This window comes from Gymnoscopelus microlampas, assembly GCF_963454915.1.
Source record: "Gymnoscopelus microlampas genome assembly, chromosome: 22".
In the NCBI taxonomy this organism is placed as follows: domain Eukaryota; kingdom Metazoa; phylum Chordata; class Actinopteri; order Myctophiformes; family Myctophidae; genus Gymnoscopelus; species Gymnoscopelus microlampas.
This window is the reverse complement of record NC_139959.1, coordinates 26,526,767-26,551,395: the sequence shown is the minus strand read 5'-3', so window position 1 is coordinate 26,551,395 and position 24,629 is coordinate 26,526,767. Positions and strand designations below refer to the sequence as shown.

The window sequence follows — 24,629 nt, the reverse complement described above, 5'->3', positions numbered from 1 at the left end:
ATTAAACACTTCATAGATTTTAGAAATATAATTACTTGTTTTCATAACAGCGTCAGTGCTGTTTGATAAACAGGTACACTGCATAGTTTTAACAGACTACGGGGACTCGGGGAGTCTGTTTACGTGTTGTTCCTCCTCGTTCACTGCGCACTGCTAATGCTGTGCTGTAGCACACTGTAGAGGAGAGGGGGGAGTTGTTTGTTTTTGACGGACAGTTTGAGGATCCAATGGAGTTGGGAGTTTTCGTCTGAGGCGCTTTTTAATACTTTTCATTGGTTCAAATGTTTAGATTTTTTACACAGATGTGAAGGGTGTTCAATAGCGTCGATTTATGAAAAAAAAAAAAAAAAGATGAAAATGGAGTTAGCTGGTCCCGGCTGGACACCGACGATATGTACTACTGGTAACTGGAAAAAATTACTTGACGACACAACGCAACGCAATGCATAGTGAGCTTGTAGATCGGCTATTTCCGACGAAAATACGTTTGTCACAGAACAGAAGACGTTAGCGCCCTTTATTCCACGTCTCCAAGCACATGCAAAGCAGAAAGAGCGATTAAGAGAGATGGACAAAATGTTAAAACAGCTTTAGAACAGCGATGTAAATGGTAGCGATATTAGACTCCATGGCCATGTCTCTCATGTCTCTCAAGGGGAAGCGGCTACAATGTGTTACTACTATACACTATATTAGTCCCAGCCATGTTGCTGCATGTCCCATTCTCCCTCTCCCCTTTCATCCCTTCACTCAATCTAGTTCCCCATCTAAATGGGATTGAACCGCGGGGGTGTCTGGGGCAGTTTAGCATATTTCAACAGCGATGGGATTCAAAGTCATGAAACCCACGTGCTGATCTGATTTGGGGGAGACTGAGCACCTGAAATGAGATTAAAAGGACAGAGAAAAAGTGGCGAGGGAGAGAATGAAACCTGCCGCTTCCGTTGGAAAACACGACCTGTTCGGCGACATGCAAAGGGTTGAGCGAGGTAGTGATCAAAGAGCTTGAATGACTGCAGTAGATGAAATGCAGATACGCTCTGGCTAACTAGTTAGATAGGTTCATAGGTTTGGGATTTGGAGTGCGTTATTACACTGGCCCGGGCGTAGTCCAAAGAAAGAGGAAATAAAGAGAAAAATGTAGGGCAAGACAAAGAAGACTAGACTAGTACAACAAGAACTCAGTCACACAAGTCAGTCAGCCATGGTGTAAAGTAACTAAGCACTACTGGAGTATTTACAATTTTCAATACTTTTACTTCTACTCCACTACATCTCAGAGAAATATTGCACTTTTACTCCTCTGCAATTATTTGAAAACTTTAGTTCTAGTTACTTTGCAGATATAAATGATTACATTATAAAACATACATTAACCACTTTAGCCCTATTTTATACCTAGGCTATTTGAAAATAGCCTATCTACAAGCTCACAACGCATCGCATGTGTGAGCTTGTAGATCTGCTATTTTCAAACATTTTAGTACTTTTACTTTTGGTACTTTAAGCATATTTTGATGCCAATACTTTTGTACTTTTACTCAAGTAACAGTTTTGAACACAGGCCTTTTACTTGTAACAGAGTATTTTTATATTGTGGTATTGCTACTTTGAGTAAACATTTGAGTACTTTTTCCACCAATGTCAGTCAGTCACAACAGGAGGAAGTAGAGGCTAAACACACACACAACCACAAAACACAAAACAACAAGTGAACCTAGGAGTCCTCTACGGTGAAAAGGTTGGTCTTCAGCATGTTTTTAAAAGTCCCTATGGTGGGGGCAGCTTTGATCCTCAAAGGGACTTTGTTCCACAACTTCGGTGCCAGCTCAGCAAAGGCATGGTCACCCGTCCTTACTGTGATAGACCGTGGAGTGTTCAAATACAACTGACTGTCAGATGGACCTGAATGTCCAACAGTCTGCTATAATCAAGCACACGGCTCAAGCTGGAATCCTGGGTGTTCACCGTACCTTGATTTCTTTTTCTACTTAATGGTGGTACTTGCTTGGCACTCGATGCTGAATGTGTGCTAGGAACTCCCCAATGTCAGCTATCAAAGTTAGCACTAGGTAAAACAATGAAGTCATTTTTATATTTCTACAAATATAGACATGTATTGTGTTTGTAAGGATGTCTGCCAGTAACACATCTATCAAACTCAGAGGGATACTGTGAGCAGTAGGAGGGGAAGGTGATTTGAAACAAAACTAATGCACTGAACAACACCACGGATAACTATCATGTAGCACAATGAGATTAGTGACAACATCGATTAAACCACCATTTTCCTCTAATAGCTGTAACATCAGGACATGGTTATCGCATAGTGAAGAATTGCCTTGATAAACAAAAAACAAAAAAACAAAAAAATTAACATTTGCTTTTTGTAAACAGCAGTGTTCCCCCCCCCCCCCAACTAATCACATTTAGGAGGAGATGCTGACGCCACTTTGGCACAATTAAGAAGCATTTCTGATTGAATGCCTTGATAAAGTGTGCATTTACAATGGCGACAACTCAATCATGGGGCTCTTACCACATCCTCTCATATTCTGCTCACTTCCTCCATGCAATTATGTGCATTTAGTTTTAACCCATTAAGGCCTGAGACCGATTCTACATACAGTATGCCTTCTAAATCAGCAGTTCTCATACTTTCAAGATTTTTAAAAATAGCAGATGTACAAGCTCGCAGCGCGGCACGAAGTGACGCGCTGTGAGCTTGTATATCTGCTATTTCTTTCTGCTACTTTTTGTTTTTAGCCAACGCTAAAAATCGAAATTGACACGGATGCTTTCCGGTTTTAATGGGTTAATTGCCAGATAATGGCTAAGATTCTATTGAGCCAGTAAGTCGGTAAATGAAATCTATCTAACCTAATCTAACTATCGGTTTCCCCCCCTTTAGCAGCACTTTGGTAGTGAGTAGTGACCACTGAAAAAAAGTTATGGTGGCACTCGTTTTGACTTTGTAGAAGTTTGTGTGGCCTGGCAGAGGGCATGGCTATGTGTGTACCAGGAGAGAGAGAGAGAGCTCTGGGCTCCTGGAGGATTAGAGGTTGGCTGTGATCCGTTATGATTAGCCAGTGATCCGCAAGGAGCAGCGTCTGCTCCGCCCCCACCCCCTGCTGAAAGAGAGCTCTGGGCTCTCCTCGCTCACCATCCTCTCTACCCCTGGATGCAAGCCTGCGTGTGGGCTATGCATGTGTGAGAAGAAGGGGGTGTGTGTCCACGGATTAAAGCAAAAATAAAATCTCACCACTGGAAATGTTTGCATGACCAATGTCTCAATGTGTGATTTGTGAAACAAGTGTGAAAGGAGTCCCCCTCTATATTCCTAGAATTCATTTTACCAGGTTGCAGACCTGGTCTATAGATACACTCTAGCTAGTAGTGACTTTTGCTTGACTTTTTCCTCATTGGCAGTTTTTTTTAGCCAATGAGGGCTCAATGTACTCTCAGAATATGGGATCTAAAGACGACCCACAATACTGTGTTCGGCCACTGTATGTAACTCTATGGTAATTGGCGCTGCTGCTCAATGTCCTCTCAGAGTATGGGATCTAAAAAACGTTGCCATGTTTAGTGAGAGAAATAAGCAACCTGGTATAATATGACTCCGTCATATCTTGTTTTAGTAATATTGTTCCTACAGTTCTACATACTGCCAACCAGGAGAAGAAATCACAGATCGAGGCCTTTGCTTTTATAATGAAATATCCGAGACGATTACGATTTTATGGAAGATGCTTCTGAACAAATTGCTAGACCACTTCAAATGCTCTAGTCTCAAAATAATAACCAAAAATAGGCTGTCTGCATGCTCTCAATGTCTGTGACACATTGAGAGCTTGTAGACAGGCTATTTTTTGCTGCGCAGGGCCTTTGTGGTGCCCGGGGCTACGACCCGTTTCGGTGTCCCCTTTAACTTGCGAAACTCCGGCCCGTACATTAAACCACGGGCTGTCTTCTAGTGAGATCAAGCTCATTATTCACAGTAAAGCAGCATGTGGCGTGGGCAGGGTTCGATTTCCTGGGGGGGGGGATCCATGGCTATCTGCTTTTCATCCCCCCTCACTGGTCATTCATTGTAATTGCTGGTGAGTTAGATACTGTATGTTTTATCCCTGGTTCTGGTCAGACTGAATCAAATACATGCATTTACTTTTCAGAAATATAAAACGTTTGATGTTTGATAATGTCACACGTTAACATGAACTAGTAGTCCAGTAGAGTCTTTGCAGGAACACGTACGGTTCCAAAAGGTCACAAAGCTTTGTATTTGACCTCTCTTTCATACTTGCATGCATTGTGCCGCACCTACTGTACGTACCTAGGTCCATGCTCTTGGACTTGCGTGTCTTGATGATGTCTAGTTGAGCAGCGTCTCCAAACTGCTTGGTGCGTTTCTCTGACATGCTCTGACGGCCGAAACCCTCGCGCTGGAACGACCCGTCTGGGTCCTCTGTGTCCGGACTGAGGGAACTAGGGAGGGGGGGGGGAGAGGGAGAGAGAGAGAGAGAGAGAGAGAGAGAGAGAGAGAGAGAGAGAGAGAGAGAGAGAGAGAGAGTTAGGACAATATGTGTACAATGGGTATTTTAGGACAGTGGTTATCAACCTGTGGGTCGGGACCCCCAGGGTTTACATTTCCCACGTGTGAATGACCAAACAAAGAACACATGGTTGATAAAAAAATCATTATATTATATTCATAATGGCATCCTAAGCCTACCATCAGCTTTAGCACAGTGTTTTATTATCATATATGTAATACACACCACCTGCCCACCTCGAACACGAACACAAATGCACACACGCGCGCACACACGCACACACACGCACACACACACACACACACACACACACACACACACATGCACACGCACACAGTCAATCAGTGGTGAATATTGTAATCAAGGACATCTAGTACCCCCCTCCTTCACGGGGTTCAGGAGAGGGTAAGAATGAGGAGGGGGGAGGACGGAGAGGGAGGGTGGTGGTGCTGAGTGTGTGTGCCGGGTGCCGGGGTCACGGACCACTCAATATCCCCCCCCGTCTGTCCGAAGTATCGGCCAGCGCCCCGGCCCACCTCAGCGTCTATCGCTGTCTGGATCTTAATTGAAAATATTGGTGGCGGGGGAGAGAGACGGAGAGGAGGCTGTGAGAGGTGAACACCTCTATTTGCATAATGACCAACCGTTTGCAATTAAGGAGAAAAATCTTCCACTTCCAGCAAAAGACAGAAGGGTGGTGGAGTCTAGCTTTCTGATGAGCTCTGAGAAATGCGGACGCACATCCTCTACAGGCCCTAGTACGTGCGCGTGTGTGTGTGTGTGTGTGTGTGTGGAGGGGGGGAGGGGGGGGGGGGGCACATGTGTTAATGAACATGTCCACTTAAGGTTAAGTATATCGTCTCCGTCGGGTGGAAACCTCATATGTCCAAAACAGTTACTTTTCAGAGCAGCAAAATGATGTGAACTCTTGCTTGTAAATCTGCTATTTTCAAAATAAAATCTTGACAAAACAACACATATCTGGTACGGGGGACCCTGGCACAAAATATGTTTAGATGGCCTATTAGCCTATTAACTTGAGGGTCCTTGACATGAAGATGTTTGAGAACCACTGGTTTAAACGACATTAGGAAACAAGTCCAAGTAAGCAACTACACTTTAGAAACAAGCCCAAAAAAACACAACCTGCAACCAATATTTACAAGCGGCTTTACAGAAAAACAAGCCCAAAGCAGACATGGCAACGCTGGTGCTGTGTAGAATCGTTGGACCGTTGCGTTTTAGCCCACACACAGGAGGCGGAGGGTAAAACCTTTTTATGTCTCCTTGTGAGTTCTTGAAATCCAGTCAATTCCGACAACTCAGAATGCCACTTGTAACACAGTCAGCTCCCGATTCACTGCACTTATTTGGGTCACGGACCCCACTTAAGCCCCCCCCCCCGCCCCAAAAAAACAACAACAACAAAAAAAACAATTCTGTTTGTCAATGGCAGGCTGTCGCTCTCCTGTTAACAGCACCTGACTGTCCCAACTATGATCAAAATATGTCCCGCGAGACGGACTCCGCCCGACATGCGAGGGAGGGGGGCAGGAGGGAGAGAGGGAGAGAGGAGGAATGACAGCGCACAATGTAGTATTCATTCATTCATCACCCCTTGCTTTTCTGCTCTCATCATCGGAAGAGCGTGAAAGAAAAAAAATCACACCGAGTGTGAAGAGAGTGGTGCCTCTCATGAGTTAATTTCATTAAGCTATTATTAGCCTAAGACTGCTTTAAAATAACTTTATATTGGCAGAAACATCTTTTAAATATTTTAACTCACTTAAGTTACTTTTAAATACTGAAAGTACGTTTACTCAAATTGTAGATCGGTCGTTTTAGTGTGTGTGTATTTTGGGCATGTTATTACAGGTGAAATTTAAAATTTGAAATGCTTGCAGATCTACTATTTTCGAGGGGCACGGTGGCGCAGTCGGTAGCGCTGTCGCCTCACAGCTAGAAGGTCCTGGGTTCGATTCCCGCCAGGGACGCTGTGGGCACTGGGGGCGTGTCTTCTCCTCCGCGTCATCAGCGCCCATACCCAGGGTGGGGTTGGCGAAAGGGCCTACTCTGTGTGGAGTTTGCATGTTCTCCCCGTGTCTCCTAGGGTAGTTAATACCCTCACAAAAACATGTAGTAATCCTGGTCACTATACCGCCTCCCCCATGACAGCCGGGGCGCCTAACGTGTTCCTTCCACGCGCTACGTCCAACCAGGGAAACTCCCCCCTGTCAGGTGACAAGAAGGTCAGTTGGCTCTCATGCACTGAAGGAAGCATGAGCTCGGCCCTGGCCTCCCAGGCTGTGGGGGACTGGTGTAGCGCTGGTGTAGGGCTGGTGTAGCGCCCAGGATCACTTAGGAAATTGGCACCGGGTGAAAAAAAATGGGTTACAAAAATCACGGGATAAAAATTATAGAGAAAAAAAAAAAAGATCTACTATTTTCGACTTGCCCATTGGCGCGCCATGGGCATGGGCACATGACGTTTGAAAACACTGCTGCAGCCAACTGAATACAGACAGAGAGACAGACAGACAGACAGGCAGACAGAGGAAGTGGCCAACGACTCGGTTGGAAAAGATTCTTGTCACACTGGTATATGGAGTGAATTGGATGTGAATGACAAGTGATGAGTGTTCGCGTGCGTGCGTGCGTGCGTGCGTGCGCGTGTGTGTGTACGAGCGAGCCATATGAGTCATAGAAACCATACCGTGTCATATAATACATCTCTAAGACATTCTTGTAAAATACCTGCAAAGAACTGGCCACATTCACAAGGGTTTTATAAAGCTACCGAGTACCGGCCATGTGTCTCCCTTAGCAACAACGAGGCTGAAGCCCATGGTAATTAGCCTGACGAGAGGGGTGTAATCTTCAGGCCAATTTAACCTGGGCATCTCAGCCTGCCACAGTCCAGTAATTGGCGATAAGGTCAATGTCGTGCTTTGCCGCTCTTTACTCGCTGTTCATTTCCCAATGAACCGCCAAACGCCGGTAGAAAAGACGTATAACTGGGTCGTTTGTGATGTGAAATAGGACCGAGAAGGTATATAATTTTCATAAAAGTGGCACAGAGTCTTGAAAGTCTTTTCTTTTGCACGATGATGTGCCCATGGCCTTCCATTTCTGATAGTGCAGCCCCATCCGTTCGGATAGAACGTCGCCTCATCACTCATTCTTTAAGCGGTGTTTAAAAGCCATTTCCACTATTCTGAGCAGATGCTTTTTTCCTTCCCCTCATCCAAAATTAACTAGTGTTGAGGATTGCTCACAGGCATATCCACAGCCTCAACTTCACATCTACTCTCTCCCTCTCTCTGTCTCCATAACCCATTCGATCCCGGAACGCATCTCTGTCATTTTAGATTTCTTTGGCTGTTCAAAAATAGCAGATATACAAGCTCATACAAAATGTGTCCAAATCTTTGAATATATATATTTTTAAGCGAATCTTTGCTGCTGGAGGTCCCTGGAACAAAATAGTTGACAAATGTTTGCTTAAAAATATATATATATTCAAAGATTTGGACACATTTTCACACATTTTCAAAAATAGCAGATCCACAAGCTACGAGCTTGCAATTCTGCTATTTTTGAATAGCCAGAAGACATTTAAAATGACACAGATGCGTTCCCGTATTGAAGGGGTTAACAGGAAGTTAAATGTGTGAAACTGCTCGTTGGCAGTGTTGCTAAGTGATGCGTGCTAAAAGCCCTCCATGGTTCACGTGATGGTTTAGGCTTCTCTTCCTCTCTCCCGATTCATTTCCTTTCCCCACTAAAGCATCTTTTCTCCAGTCCCCTCTCTATCCCTCACCAACCATGACACCAGAGGGATCTTCAAAGTGCAGCTCAAGTTTTGACCGGCCAGCGCATAGCGGAGGTCTTTCTGTGCGTTAAGAGGGGTAGTGTCGTACTGATGGCCGGCAAGGTGCTCCTACGGTTGACCAAATTCACACGATGGCCATTTTGCTCTTACGACATACTAATATGATGTTTGACAGGGGTTTTCAACAGGTGGGGGTCCTTAGAAATACTGCTGGGGGGCTGCCAAATCTTTGTGTGATAGGGGCTTGATTTTTTTATTTAATTTTTTAAACCACTTGAACCCTCGTATCCCTATTCTGGGGGGAACATTAGCCGAAAATAGTAGATCTACAAGCTCACAGCGCGTCGGTGAAGGAGGTTCAGTGTAGAGGGGGAAAAAAACAGACCAAGCACAGAGCCAAAGGTCAAGTTTACAAAGTATTGAGGGTTTAAATGTCTGAAAACACACATTTAACATGAATCCAATATGTAGTAGGGGTCCCTGCTTCATCTCTCTCTCAGCTAAGGGGCCTGAAAAACATTGAAGACCCCTGATGTATTTCCTTCTGGGCACACAGTACATGAGGCCCTTCTGATGGTTTGAGAATAGGGCTGGATGGAGGGTGGACTGATCAGCCTCCAAACATATTCAGCTTGACTGCCTTGATGCTTTTGCTGGAGCTGAGAGCCCATGGAGCTGCTGTCAACCCTTCACACATTAGTCTCTCGAGACACTTTTTACGCAGAGATTGCGCGTTATTGGCAAAGACAAAGAGAGACACCATTAACCCATTCAATCCAGGAACGCATCTGTGTCACTTTAGATGTCTTTGGCTATACAAAAATAGCAGATATACAAGCTCATAGCGCGGGACAGAGTGCCACACTATGAGCTGCTATTTTTGAAAATAAATAGTGAAAATGTGTGCACATCTTTGAATATATATATATATATATATATATATATATATATATATATATTTTTTTTTTTTTTTTTTTTTTTTTTTTTCAACTCAAATCTTCGCTTCTGGTCGGGGTTCCTGGAACAGAATATTTTGAGAAGGGGTCTGCGGATACATATGGTACATTTGGGGGTCCTTGACATGAAAAAAGTTTGAGAACCACTGATATTATGGCAACACAAGTTTAAAAAAAAATATATATATATATAGGATTCAGAAGACATTTGTAGAATCAGCCAGAAGCAAAGATTTGAGTTAAAAATGTTCGCTTTAAAAAACATATATATTCAAAGATTTGCAGTTTCACAATTTAAAATAAATAAATAGCAGATCTACAAGCTCGTAGCGCGGCACTCGGTGCCGCGCTATGAGCTTGTAGGTCTGCTATTTTTGAATAGCGAAAAGTCTAAAATAATGGTTATAGCAACAAAAAAAGAAAAGATCTAAAATGACACAGTATGCGTTCCCGGATTGAAAGGGTTAATCCTGGCTTTGCCACATAGAACCTAACAGAGCAGCAGTAAAGTCTCCCCCGTCTGAGCTGGTACACTGCATGCCGACGTTGTGGAATCAAGAGGCGTGTGACATGTTACAAAACAGCATTTTGACAGCAGCGATCGGTAGATTCTATACATTTACAGCTGTATAGCCTACGCATGTATTACAGAACATGCTGTCACTATGGACAACGTAGCAGAGCGCAGTCACAGAAGAGTCACAGAGGCTACGCGGTGCTGAAGCATTTTCCTTCGCAGATCGACATAAACTACTTGTTTTTCAAATATGACACGCATTTGATAACAACTCGGTTGCTGTCAAAAAGATCATTATGCTGCAATGCTACAAAACTCACTTCATAACTCATCACGTCATTTCACTATCTTCCTTTCTCTCGCTCGCTTGTTCTTTTCCCTCTCTCTCTCTCCCTCTCTCTCTCTCTCTCTCTCACACACACTTAAACACTTACACACAGATGGTAGTTGTCGGTAGACTTTATAGCCGTTACTTACAATGATAGCCTACACATTTTGTTTACAGACAAAAAGGATTTACGTGTTGTTTATGTATAGATTAGGCCTATTCATTTTGGGTAGCTTATTTAAATCGCTTGTTGCCACTGTAAGTGACTCACGTCTCTGGCCCATATTCTCTCGTGTGTGTGTGTGTGTGTGTGTGTGTGTGTGTGTGTGTGTGTGTGTGTGTGTGTGTGTGTGTGTGTGTGTGTGTGTGCGTGTGCGTGTGCGTGTGTGTGTGTGAAAGAGAGAGAGGACCAACATGTTGCTTTACATTACACAATACGTTGGAGGGTGCCTGCCCACCACGTGGAGGTTGCAGGTTTGAATCCACTGACCACCGGTGGTGCATCCGGCTTTGACGAGCGTCTATCTATATAGAACCCAATTGGCCCGTGTTCAAGGGAGGGAAGCTGGGTGGGGGAGGGCGATAATGGTCACTGCACGCATTCCTACGGGCTGGGGGCGGCACCTGTCAGCAGGGAGTGTTGGGCGGGAGGAGTAGGACAAAGGCTCTACGTCCTCCCGGTGGGGGCTCCTCACTGGTATGTGAGTCAGTAGGATGCAACAGCAGTGACAACGCAGAAATGTGTGTGGGAAGGAATGAATTAGCATAATGACTAAATTGGGGAGAAAAAGGGTAAAAAGAGAAAAATACAAGCAACGAGAGGTTCAAGGCAGAAAGTGGAGGGGGGGACCATAGACTTCACACCCCTGTACCGCCATGCTGGCTGTGGGCTGCACACAGCCACCCGGCTCACGTCAATGCTGCAATTCTTTGTCATTTTAGCTTATACAAAAAAAAAAAAACAGCGAGGCGGCAGGATGGGGCCACATTTCCGCCTTGAACAGGCAGTGTACAGTATAAGGGCCGTCGGACGCTCAGCCCTGTTGGCCGGTGTTGGACTAACAATAGGGTGCACATGTCCAATCTATCTCCCAAGGGAATTCCCCATGTCGCTAACAGCTGTCTACATACCTACTGTACCGCCGCAAGCTAATGTCACAGCGACACTGGACAAACTGTATGGGGGCCATTAGTGGGCAGGCAAAAATCACACCCTGAGGCCATTGCAATCGTGGCTGGGGACTTTATAACCACATGTAACCTGAAATCTGTGTGCTACCAAAATCTTACCAACATGTCAACTGCCCAACCGGAGTTGACAGAATGACCATTTACCATTTTAAGGGTGCGGTTGCAGCCCACAAAATGTTTCCCCATAAGTGGAAACATTTTGGAGGAAAGCACAAAATGCCTCCACCGCCCTCAGACAGCACAGGAGCAGCGTCTCTGCAGCCGTGACTTGCAACAATTTTGTAAGTCGACGGCGCAGAAAGAGAGAGAGACAGAACGGGAGAGTTAGAGAGTCAGGAGATCAATACAGACGTCTTTGTCTGGTGGGTCCTTTTGTCAGGGTTTATTCTCTCCCCCAGTTGTTGTGTTTTTGGGGGCGCTTTAATTGAGTTTGTGTCCACACAGACTCTCACCTCGCTTCTGGTGAGTGCAAGCAACAGAGTGAAGAGAGTGAAGAGACATCCATTTTGCTAGCACACCATATCACATCATAATATTAAAGCACACTGGGCTAGACCAAGCCGGCTAGCTGAGTGTCTAAACCGAAGTACTGGAATTTGGCGCTTAGTACCGCCCCAGGAAATGATACATTGAGGCTTTACAAATGTGTTTTACATTCTCCGTAAATGAAACGAGTGTTGTGATTGGTAGTAAAAAGATAGTTTGCGGGGGAAATACATACGACGTAAGCCCTGCCCCACTAGACACTCTCTGCATTAGGTGGTGACCAGGCTTTTTTCTCCTCGGAGTCGGAGGTGAGTAAAGGCTGGGAACGAGGCTAGTCATAATGTAAGAGCGAAATGGACGCCATGAGAATAAGGTCCATGGTATGGGCGTGTGCAGGGGGGGTGCATTGGCTGTGTCTGCGTGTGTTTATTTTGGTATCACTCCTGCTGTTTCTTCTATACTCCCTGTCACAACGAGGCCCCGGCAGGGGGTCTGATCTGGTTCACAGTGGGTTAAGGAGTTAGGTCAAGACCAGAGCACACACAAGCCACACCACAGGAGATGGTCATCATTCATACACACACACACACACACGTGATAAGCATGTAAATGTTAGCATGTATGACACGCTAGGCTATGCAGCGCCTTATCACTGAGATGCTGGTTTTAATATTCATCAAGCGAAAGGGGGGGGGGGGGGGGGGGCAATTAGCATTTAAGGAAGAGTTAGACGCTAATGAGTGTGTCTGTGAGTGTATGTGTGTGTGTGTGTGTGTGTGTGTGTGTGTGTGTGTGGGGGGGGGGGGTGTTTAAATGTGTGTGTTTTGTGAAATGGCACTGGTCAGCACCGCCGATTCGACCTACGACCTCAATGGACAAGTGCTCCATGGAGGTGTGTGTGTGTGTGTGTGTGTGTGTGTGTGTGTGCATGCACGTGAACCACAGAGGATGTTTTACATAAATTGCGGGTAGTTATGCTAATAGCTGTATGGGGCAAAACACACGCGCATGTGCACGCACACACACACACACACACACACACACACACACACACACACACACACACACACACACACACACACACACACACACACACACACACACACACACACACACACACACACACACAGTTAATAGAGCACTTGTGATACTACTTGTGAGACTATTAGGGAATCAACTAAAGTGGCTGTCGGGAATGTTAGCTTAAAATCTGCACAGCGGATAGGCCTCTTTTTCCCCTCTCTCGCGCGCTCTCCTTTTTTTGGAAGGAATAGTTTGTTTGTTCGAGTCCACATGGGCCCTTTTTTCCACTTTATATGTTAATTTGCGGGAAATTGTTTACCAGCCAGTGTGTATCCAAACACTCATGAGATTGAGGGGGTTACGTGCAGATTACGGGCGTGTGTGTGTGTGTGTGTGTATGTGCAATCCTCTCCCATCTCTGCAGTTTGACAGAAAGTGTCAGAGCTGCCTGAGAAAATGATGTACCCACCTGTGACAATGACGAGAAGGGACTCTCTCTCTCTGACGAGAAGGGTCTCTCTCTCTCTCTCTCTCTCTCTCTCTCTCTCTCTCTCTCTCTCTCTCTCTCTCTCTCTCTCTCTCTCTCTCTCTCTCTCTCCTCTCTCTCTCTCTCTCTCTCTCTCTCTCTCTCTCTCTCTCTCTCTCTCTCTCTCTCTCTCTCTCTCTCTAATGAGAGCTGGCATGTTGTCAGCAGCATCCAGCCCATGACGACAGTGAGTAAACCCTGTACAGTCACACTGTGGCAGGCCAGCGAGGCCACTCCTAGCAGTGAAGGCTACATCCTTTTTCTTTTTTAAATGACGATCTCTAAAATATGAATCAAGAAGTTGATGGAGCGGTGTGGTAGTCATAGACGGGCAAAGCAGCTAGGCTGGTGCTTGTCCACGATGTGTATAGTAGGGACACAGAGAAAGGCCCCAAACTGACAGCAAGGGGAATTTTCTTCTGTCAATGTGGTGAATGTTGTTGTTTCTTATTTAAACTAAAAACAAATTGGATGAGAAACTTCAGGTTTTTAGTCCAAAGTACAATGCATGACGTCTGTTCAGATTTGTTAAGTAAAACTAGGAATAACACAATATAGCCAAGCGAACAGACTTTGCCTGGTTGTAGTATATGCATTGGGATTAAGACATCCTCCTTTATACCAAAAGGGTTTCATTATAACAAAGTAAAAAAAAAATCCCTGAAAGGAGATGGAAGGAAATTGAAACCAGGGCTATAGTCTGCGTCTAAATTATCAACTCCTCTTTTTCAGTCTCCATATCTTCCTGTCTGTCTGTCAGTCTGTCTGATCTCTCTCTCTCTCTTGTCTCCTGGGTTCAAAGGGAGGAGACAGATCAAAAGGTCTACAGCAGGCAATAGGATGTCAACTCAGAATCCATACCCCAGCCCACACCCCCCCCCCCCCCCCCCCCCCCCGAAAAACACACACACATACACAACCTCGCCTCTGACGGACACGCAAAGCATACACACATGCGCACATGCATACATGAGTGCCAGCACGCACACATGCACGCGTCTCATACACACACACACACACACACCCTCGGCCCTGTCTCGCCTCTGACGGACACACAAAGCATACACACATGCGCACATGCATACATGAGTGCCAGCACGCACACATGCACGCGTCTCATACACACACACACACACACACCCTCGGCCCTGTCTCGCCTCTGACGGACACACAAAGCATACACACATGCGCACATGCATACATGAGTGCCAGCACGCACACATGCACGCGTCTCATACACACACACACCCTCGGCCCTGTCTCGCCTCTGACGGACACGCAAAGCATACACACATGCGCACACGCATACATGAGTGCCAGCAGCACACACACATGCATGCGTTTCACACACATGCACGTGTCTCATACACACACACACACACACACACACACACACACACACACACAAAATATATACAGGGCTACTAAGAACCAAACATCTGGTGGAGAGAGCTAATGAGCTGAAAAATACTTTAAAAAGCTGTTACATGGAGTGTGGAGAGACACACGGAGCAGAGCATAGAAACACACACTTTTACTTGTATCTCCTCCACTGCCCAGTATTTGCATTGTGATTCAGAAGGTGTGTATACCAGGGCTTCCCAAACTTTTTCTTTCGAGACCAGGAGGCAAACCATCCGGTTTTTAAAACGAAGCCAATAAGGAAGTGCCAAATTCCCTGCAGTTCTCATTAATGGCCTAGCAGGTGTCGCTATTTGCCACGCTCTGCTGGCTGCAGAACAATTACCAAGCCATTGGGGATTTGACCGGACTTTACACTTGGTTTTATTACCTTAGTAATCTCTAAAATTGATGATAAAGTACTAGATTATGCTTCTAGGGCTTCTACTGGCTCAAATTGAGCGGAGTCACTTCTGTTTTCTGTTATTGTGGGGAAAGCTTTCGCTGAAAATAGCAGATCGACAAGCTCACAACGCGTCATACCCCCACAGTACGGATGCCGGGGTTTAAGTGGTTAAGCTCTATTTGATAAATAATGAAAATAGACGATCTACAAAAGCTCACAACGCGATGCAATGCCTTGCGAGCTTGTAGATTTACAATAAAAATGTACAATTCAGGCATTAAGCTAGATCAGCTATTTTCACTATTTCTTAAGGTTTTTTTTGTGTGCATTCTTTTGATTTTCTTTGGAAAAGTTCTGAAATACTTTTGAAAAACAAAATCATTTGCGCGCAAGAGCCTTAACTTGTAAAAATGAGCTACAGTAAGGAAAACAAGCATAAGTGCAGATCTATTTGAAGTGCCAACGTAGCAGCTGACATTGTTCCCCACGTGTGTAAACACGGGACTGTGACAAAAGAACGTTGCAATTCGATGAGAAAAACAATCAGAGAGGTAGCGAAAGAGGCTCTCACACAAGATTCTCTGTCTCCGGCTTCTCATCTTCAAAGCCGCATCATTCACTTCATTGTACCACTGTAGGAGGTCTCAACTCCTCTGGCTACTGGCAGAAAGTCACGGAGCGGCTGCTCTGTGTTTTGTCTTGTTACTGGATGCTGCCAAACAAATGCTACTTTGAAAATATTTTGTTATCGGGGTTCAGAAAGAGTTGACGGCGCCTCGTCAAGGATTAGATAGGGATAGTCATTAAAGGGAAATATTCATGCCGCAGTGGGCGAGATTGTTGAGGCAGTGAAACTAAAAAGTTATAGCGATGAAGAAGTTAGCAATGAAACGGTTAGCTAGTTTAGATTCAGATTTTCAGGCTTGTTTCAAGATTTTTTTTATCTCACTGCACTGGCAGATAATCTTGTTTTTTTTGTATATATAATTTTCATTTGATTCACGTCAAGACTAGTTTCAAGACACTAACATTATTTTTGTCTTTTCTTCATGTTTCTTGAAAAACACGTCACATTATCATGACCCAACACAAAATTCTGAAAACCAGCCAAATCACCTGTCAATGCTGAGTGAAATAATGCGACTCAAATGTCTTGAAAGCAGCCTGAAAAGTCTGAATGCAAGAAATAATCACTTGTTAAGCTTGTCATCTTTGCAGTGCACCTGTACCAAGGCGCCACAGCACCAGTGAGAGAGCCAAACAACAAGCATCCATCTTTGTTGACAAGTGGCTCAGGTCTGGAATGGAACGGTAAAGTGAGGTGGGCTGTACCTCTGTACGGGGTCTGTACTGCGTCTCTGCACTTCATCATTCTCCGTGACCAAAAAGGCAGGTGGAGACTGGAGACAAGGCGCCATTCCTTATGCATCACTTTGAGAGATCTCAAGATAACCAGAGGCTGCGTCTTTAATGAGCTCCCATGATTCCATGCTCCGTCTCGCTCCTGACATCGTGGGTTTCCACGGTAATTCATCTAGATTCCCTTTTCAGCACAAGCGCACACATCTCATTGGAAATTCCCACCGAGTCTTATCTGTTGTATTGTAAATCATTCCGACGTGGGCCTTCCTGTTTAGCTTTAGATTTGAGACAAATGCGACATGAGGAGTGAGGCACCAAGAAAGGAAGTGATGTCACAGGTCAGAGGAAAAAAAAGAAAAGAAACATGCTACGCTGAACGTAGCATGTTGAAAAACGTAGCATATTTTCAACATGCTACGTTTAGGAAGACAAACAAAATAGATTTCTTTACGTTTCAGCAGGAGTTTAATTGCAGGGAGTGTAATATTTATAGGCAACGTTGTGTACTCTGTTCACGTGAGACATGATAACTGGATCAACACTGGAAGAAGCTCCATGAATTCATAATCACACTCGGCACAGACGAAACAGCTCCATATCTACAGACGCCAAAACATGAGCGCGCAAACACTACCGCACTGTACACAAATACACATACATAAGCACGCACAGACAGACACACACACACACACGCGTGCGTACACATAACGGCCAGGGATGTCACGGCAAAAAAAGTAGGCTGTTTTATTAATGCGCCTGGTGTGAGATGGGATTTCTCTGCCTCTCAAACTAAATGAGATACGATGCACTCGGCTCATGATTCTGACTTGAAAACTGGGTGCTGGCTCCTAAAAGTAGTTAATAATGATAAAGAAGGACCAGGACAGCACTCCAAATTGCCTATTTATTGCCACGCGGACAATTCGGGGCAAGACGCCCTTCCTCGGCGTGTGCAATGTATAAAATTGAGGAAGAGTGTCCAGCCTCGCACACAAACCATTCATCTTGTGGCCAGACACCCCTACAACACGCCAACGTGTGGGTCCCATCCTTCACCACAACACTGTTTGGAACCCATGGAAAGGAAATGATTTAACCAATTTAGACCTGAGGCCGATTAAAAAAAAAACACAATTTTTCCCTGAAAAACAGATTTATATTCAAAATTCATGTTGCAATATATATTTATAGCATATCGTCTCTGTCGGTTGGTACATTTTATCCAAAGCGCTTTACATAGATTGTGCATTACATTCACCCATTCACACACACATTCACACACCGATGGCGGAGGCAACCATGCAAGGCACCAACCTTCTCATCGGGAGCAATTAGGAGTTCAGCGTCTTGCTCAAGGACACTTCAAACACTAACTCTGGGGGAGCCCGGGATCGAACTGGGAACCTCGCGGTCGCCGTCCGGCCGCTCTACCGGCCACTCTACCCCTGAGCCACTGCAGGACAGCTGTGAGCCTAATTAAAAAGGATTCTTTACCAGCAAGGCGACCATGCATTGCTGGGCATTCGGTATGCAGTCACTGTGTGTGTGTGTGTGTGTGTGTGTGTGTGTGTGTGTGTGTGTGTGTGTGTGTGTGTGTGTGTGTGTGTGTGTGTGTGTGTGTGTGTGGCCTCCCATGAGCGAGGAAACATGCATAATACTGGGGGCAGATGGGGGGAGCTAGAGGTGAGAACATCCATGGCTCCACAGATACAATACATATTCAATAAGTACAGGATCCCCGCCACGCTGCGCCCAGAGCTTAATTAAAAAGTCACACGTCCCGGTACAGTATCTCCCGGAAGAACCGCATCTCCATAACCATCTTTGTATGCCTGTTGCAATGCTCTGTGTGTGTGTGTGTGTGTGTGTGTGTGTGTGTGTGTGTGTGTGTGTGTGTGTCTGTGTGTCTGTGTGTCTGTGTGTGTGTGTGTGTGTGTGTGTCTGTGTGTGTGTGTGTGTGTGTGTGTGTGTGTGTGTGTGTGTGTGTGTGTGTGTGTGTGTGTGTGTGTGTGTGTGTGTGTGTCTGAATAAGCATGTGCGTTTGATCACTTTTAACCCGGCAAACCTACTTTAGGCATGTCAGTATACTGTCCAAAATAACTGGTGCAGCAAGCTGTGACCGTCTGATTGAAAGAGTACGTCTGCTTGATTTGTCTGTGTGTGTGTCTGTGTGGCCGATTTTAAAAATAGCAACATCTAACATCTAAAACGACACAGATGCTCTCCCGGATTGAAGGGTAAGAAAGAATGTATAGACTTTCAAAGGTCTAAATGGGTTGAGTTAGTAAGTTAGTTAGTTAAATTAACACTCAGGATTTTGTATGTGTGTGTGTGTGTGTGTGTGTGTGTGTGTGTGTGTGTGTGTGTGTGTGTGTGTGTGTGTGTGTGTGTGTGTGTGTGTGTGTGTGTGTGTGTGTGAGAGTGTGTGAGAGTGTGTGTGTGTGCGTGTGCGTGTGTGTGTGTGTGTTGCCTTGTTTAGGACTCCAGAGACATGAATAATGCACAATAACCCTAGGCAGTCATACACGCAACACACTTGTGTGTGTGTGTGCGTGCGTGTGTACATGTGTGTACGTCGCGTGCGCTCATGCATGTTCGGCTCATGCATGTGAGCGGGCGGGTGTGAGTGAAGGAACGTCATGTGCTCCGAGTATGGACCTAATCCAGTATGGCAAAACCTCTGACATCACATGGACAACAGGCATGCCGGGCAAATCCACTAATTCATATTAAACAAGACACAAGAGAGAGAGGGATGGGAGAGAGAGAGAGAGAGAGAGAGAGAGAGAGAGAGAGAGAGAGAGAGAGAGAGAGAGAGAGAGAGGGGGGAGAGTGAAGGCTTCTCCAAGGAGACTGGAAGAATAAAAGGGCTGAATAAAAGGAAGAATGGGATAAATTAAGCAAATGTTTCCATTCGCGGCTGGCCTTACTAAGAATAAAAACGCCCCTCCGGTGCAGTGCGTCAGTCAGTATACGCGCCATTCTTTCCGTCCTATATAGTGTCTGTCGTGACCTGAGCATGCATGCCAAGAGAAGCCTTGAAAAAAGGACCGTCAATGCATGGTATGACAGTCTAATGGCATTGCAGGGATGTTTCCACCGCACGTTAATGATCTTGATTAATGATCAGCTCGTAGCAGTGTCTGAGTACATCCATTTCTGTGTAGACATGATATCTACTATACTAAGAAAATGTTACGTTTATCCGAATGATACTGTACAGTAAGTGTATCAAATAAACCCCTATATACTTCATTGACCAGGGTACCCCAGTTGTCTATACCCTTCCTTTTTTCCCCTGTACACAAAATCTCTTCCCTGAAAATAGCTGATCTACAAGCTCACAACGCATCCCATTGCATTTTTTTCCAAATGTCCGCCTATTTATGACATGCCCAGAAAAGGGACGCTACGGTTCATGTGGTTAAAGAAACGTATAATTCAGAAACCAGGAGCACTGCTAGAAGGGACACACAGAGACATAGAAAGACAAGTACAGCTCTACGAACAAACGGTAGATGCCTCACTGGCATCCAACAATTATAACCATGACCAGTGTCAATTTACAATTTATAGGCATTTAGCAGACGATCTTAATCCAGAGCGATTTACAGTAAGCAAGGTAAACACGAGGTAATACATCAAATACATAGAAATGGTAATCTAGGATCATAGGTAAACCAATGATCGTCAGTCTACTCTAAACAGTATAATATAAAACAAAATTAATAATCTGTACATTGAAACTATACAAACTGTGGGATGCCAAGTCAAAACATTGACCTGGCATCTGTCTACACTACATGCTTTTCTAAATTACAATATAACCTTTGCATAAGCCTGCAAGGTCGTCAAAGCCCGTGTTACGGGCCCACACAAGTGCAGGGGAAATCCTACCCTTGCCCTGCATGGTAGTGAGGAACTAGAAAATGGCAAACCAACTCTCCGCTTCTTTTGTCGCTTGGAGAGCGGCAACAAAAAACACCGTTCTCAACAGATAGTGACAGTGTTTAACTGACATTTTTAGGTCACAAGATCCCCCACTCGATAGAAAACAGCTGCAATTGTATAACCATGTGACTTTCTTCCAATAGCGCTGACATCACTGGTCCTGAAGTGCTTTGAACGTCTAGTGGAGAGGTTTCATTTGATCACACACACACACAGCGTCTTGTAATATACCTATCAAGTCTCTAGACCAGCGGTTATTGAACGGTGTGCCGAGGCGCACTGGAGTGTGGCCAAATCCAGACAAATCCAGATGTGCCTTGGGATTTTGGGGACAATCACACACCAATACTGCAATATACAGTATACAACTATACAAAAAAGTGATTTAGTTTTGAAGTTACTATATCAGTACTTTGTGCACACTCATTACCCACTACAAATTGTATACCCTAATAATGTTTTAACCACTTTCAACCCGGAGTCCCTATTCTGGGTATGATATGGTATGATACCCCAAAAAGTAGCACATCCAAAATTGTAAAACAATGGAGGACAAAGTACTCACATTTCCACTTTTCTTATTGGTGTGTGCCAATGAAAAACATATTTGAATAACTGTGTTCAATCCACTGATATTTTATTTTATTTTATGTCTTTAAAGAAAGAAAATAAAACTGAAAATAGCCATTCTACAATGCAGGTCAGAGTAGGTACAGCAGGCTAAATCATTCTCTGCCAAAACGATCACTTGCACAGGCCCCGCCCTCCCTCTCTCGGGATGCGTTTTATCATCTTTATTGTTTATCTCATACACCAGCTCTTGCACTAGCACTTTCCTAAAAGACATTTCTTTAAGTTCATCCATCTGTCTATGCAGCACTTACTGTCTTGGTGATCCTCCTACAGTATATGTGATGGAGGTGCTCACGGGGCCATGGGTCTCGACTAAAGCCAAAGCTTCTCCTAAACGCCTCTAAACAAAGGAAATGTCCATTGATTTTTTTTAGAAAGCTGCAGTCCTCTAACACTATGAATGGGGAGCCAAACTACCTTGACATTGTGCTCAGTCATATAAGCTTAAATGGGACCTGTGGACTAAGCTCCATGTAAGCACTAAGGACACAACAAAGAATGCACTTTCTAAAGAATCTGCTATCTTTTAATGTCCACAACAAAACGCTCCGAATGTTCTCTACTGTGCTTTTATTGAAAGTGTTGCATCGTCTGCTGCTGCTGTTTTGGCAATGCTGCTACTGAGGCACAGAAAAAAGACTAAAACTAAGAGAAACTCCCAGTAAAAGGCTAGACATTATGTTATGTTCTTATGAAATTCAACTACAGCAGTGGTTGTCAAACCAAATTAACATGTATTTGGCCGCAGACTCCCGCCTGAAAATACTTTATTTATTTTTTAATGTTTTTTTGTGAGGTTATTACCTACCCTAGGAGACACGGGGAGAACATGCAAACTCCACACAGAGTAGGCCCTTGCCTTTCGTCAACCCCACCTAGGGTATGGGCACTAATGACGCTGAGGAGAAGACACACCCCCAGCACCCACAGCGTCCCCGGCAGGAAGCGAACGCAGGACCTTCTAGCTGTGAGGCGACAGCGCTACCGACTGCGCCACCATGCCCCCTCTGAAAAGACTTTAAACTAGCGACTGAAAGCGTAAAGTATTTAAAACAATGATTACGAAGGTAATAAAATCAAGCGTAAAGTACGCTCAAATTCCGTGGCGTGGTAATTGTTCTGCAGCCAGCAGAGCGGGGGAAATAGCGACAGGAATTCGGCACTTCCTTACTGGCTTCATTTAAAAAAAACAGATGTTTGGTCCTTAACAATGTTTTCTTTTGTTTCTTTTTTTTTTCTTGTGGTGAAATTTTGTGATGAAATGCTTTATGATTGTGCTGCAAACCAATTTCCCCACAAGGGACAAATCAATTATCTATCCGTCTATCTGTCCATCCAGCGGATCGTAGGGAAGAAAGAACAGAGCATTTGATGGACTGCTCGGACCCTCCCAGCCCACGTTGAAACCGCTGTCATGGGAGAAAGTATGAGGACATGATTGGACGCGTCATCCTCAGCGGTACTTGGCTGTACCATGATCACTGCAATCATGTAGAAAATGACATAAGAGGCTTTTTCCTCTTAGGTTTCTTGGAACAAAAGAAAGATGTGCGTGTGCGCATGCGGGTGTGTTTGTGCGTGTGCTTGTGCGCGCACGCGTGCTTGTGTGCTTGTGTGCACGCGCGCGCACGTGTGTGTGTGTGTGTGTGTGTGTGTGCTCGTGCGTGTGTACGTACGCGGATGTGTGCTGGTATTACACTTGCAGTTTTCTTTAAGGACCAATTGTCACCACAATAGTAGAATTTGATTAATCGAAATTGTGAGGACAATTTTCAAGGTCACTCACAAGAGAAATATTGTTATATGGTTAAAGTTAAGATTTAGACTAAAACATTCAGGTTGGTGTTAGGGCAGTGGTTCTCAAACTATGGAATGCCTCAACTGGGTGGGTTAGGGTTATGAGTAGACATTTAGAGGTTAGGTTTAGGGGTTGGGGTTGTAGTTATGCCTGATTTACACTTGGTTGCAAACATGGTGTTGCGTACCGAAAATAGCAGATCTACAAGCTCCCAGCACGACACCTGTGAGCTTGCACATCGCCTATTTTCAGTTCTCAACACCGGCGCACACCGACGGTAAGTCTAACTCGGGCTTTAGGATTAGAGTTAAAAATGGCCAAAAATAAGGCATTTATAAAAAAGTTAAATTGACGTCCTAAAATGCAACAAGTATAGTGACACCAACGTGTGTGTGTGTGTGTGTGTGTGTGTGTGTGTGTGTGTGTGTGTGTGGGGTTGGTGGGGTGCAGGGGGGTTGGTTCCTTGGTTTTCTGTCTTTAGGGTTCCTCGGTCCTCTGCTATGGGGCCCTAAAGACACTTGGCCCCTCTGACATAATACTAATAAGCCACCAAGGTTTATGTATTTATTACATGTCGAGGCATTTTGAGCCAAGGCTTCTCTGGGTGAATGGAGCCCCATGCAACGCTGAAATCCCCAAACGAGTGGAGGGGAGCCTGGAGTCCCTACTGCCTGACATATTCCTACTGGAGCATCCATTATTGAACACAGTTATTCAGTGTGTGTGTGTGTGTGCGCACACGCACACACACAGCGTGATATACCTCATGCATGAGGTCCATCATAGGATGAATAATTCAGCAGGTCCTGCTGCAGAGTAGAAAAAAAAAAAAGTGAATCCACTCACCATTCATTTTGATTGGGCAGGTCGTGGACCCAGGGCGCAGGGCTCTCTCCCACAAAGCCCATGTCGTCGTGGGAGCTGGTCGATGACGACTGGTCGGAGAGGTGGGCGGGCAGCACCGGCGGTCCGTCGTCCTCGATCATCACGATGTCGTCCTGAGGCATGTTTACCGTCGGGGACAGCTGGTAGTTACCTGCAGGAGAGAACAAGCAAAAGAGCATAACAAAGTTACGAACATTTATGAAAGAATGAAGAAATAGGAAGAAAATCAGGAATCATAGTTTTGTTAAAATGCTTGTAGATGTTAAAGGAGCACTACTGTATGTAACGTTCCGCTTCTACCCAAGATTTGATGAACACGTTTCCTGCGCCATTTAACCAAACATTAAACAACAACATTTCGCCCCTACAGAGCTTCATGAAGTTCACATACTGTATGCACGCACGCACACACATATACTGTTACCTCTCAAAGCACAAAGTAGTTGATGGCAGCTCAGACGTTTTCTGCAACAAAATGTTTCATACTGAACCCCTGATTTTGTTATATTTCTGATTCCGTACAAAAATTATTAACATAACGGTTTGCACTATGATGTCAACATGTATTTGAGTAAACAAGTACACACTTAACCATTGGTACGTGGCCCGCGACCCCTAGTTGGTCCTCAGAGTCATTGCAGGGGGCGGGCCAAGTTATTATTTGTCCCTTCTTCGTCTCTCTTAAGGGGTCCTTGGCCTGAAAACCGCAGAAGACCCCTGCTTTAAACCATTATGAACGCATGTTTTTTTAATGTTTATCTTGATCTTCATGATTCAC

The 24,629-nt window shown here is 44.8% G+C and overlaps 1 protein-coding gene across 4 annotated transcripts in view; it reads right to left on the bottom strand.

Moving 5' to 3' along the window:
• The window catches only part of LOC311039175 (partitioning defective 3 homolog), a 757,442-nt gene that overhangs the window by 360,322 nt on the left and 372,491 nt on the right, over positions 1-24,629 (bottom strand). For all 4 annotated transcript variants that reach the window (XR_014600133.1, XM_084048843.1, XM_084048842.1 and 1 more), the window contains exons 16-17: positions 23,813-24,002; positions 4,337-4,488 (exon numbers count right to left, since the gene is read on the bottom strand). Coding sequence is in view for 3 of the 4 variants with exons in the window: in XM_084048843.1 (XP_083904969.1) it covers positions 4,337-4,488; positions 23,813-24,002 (342 nt within the window). In the remaining variant the exon portion in view is untranslated. The remainder of the gene's footprint in view (positions 1-4,336; positions 4,489-23,812; positions 24,003-24,629) is intronic.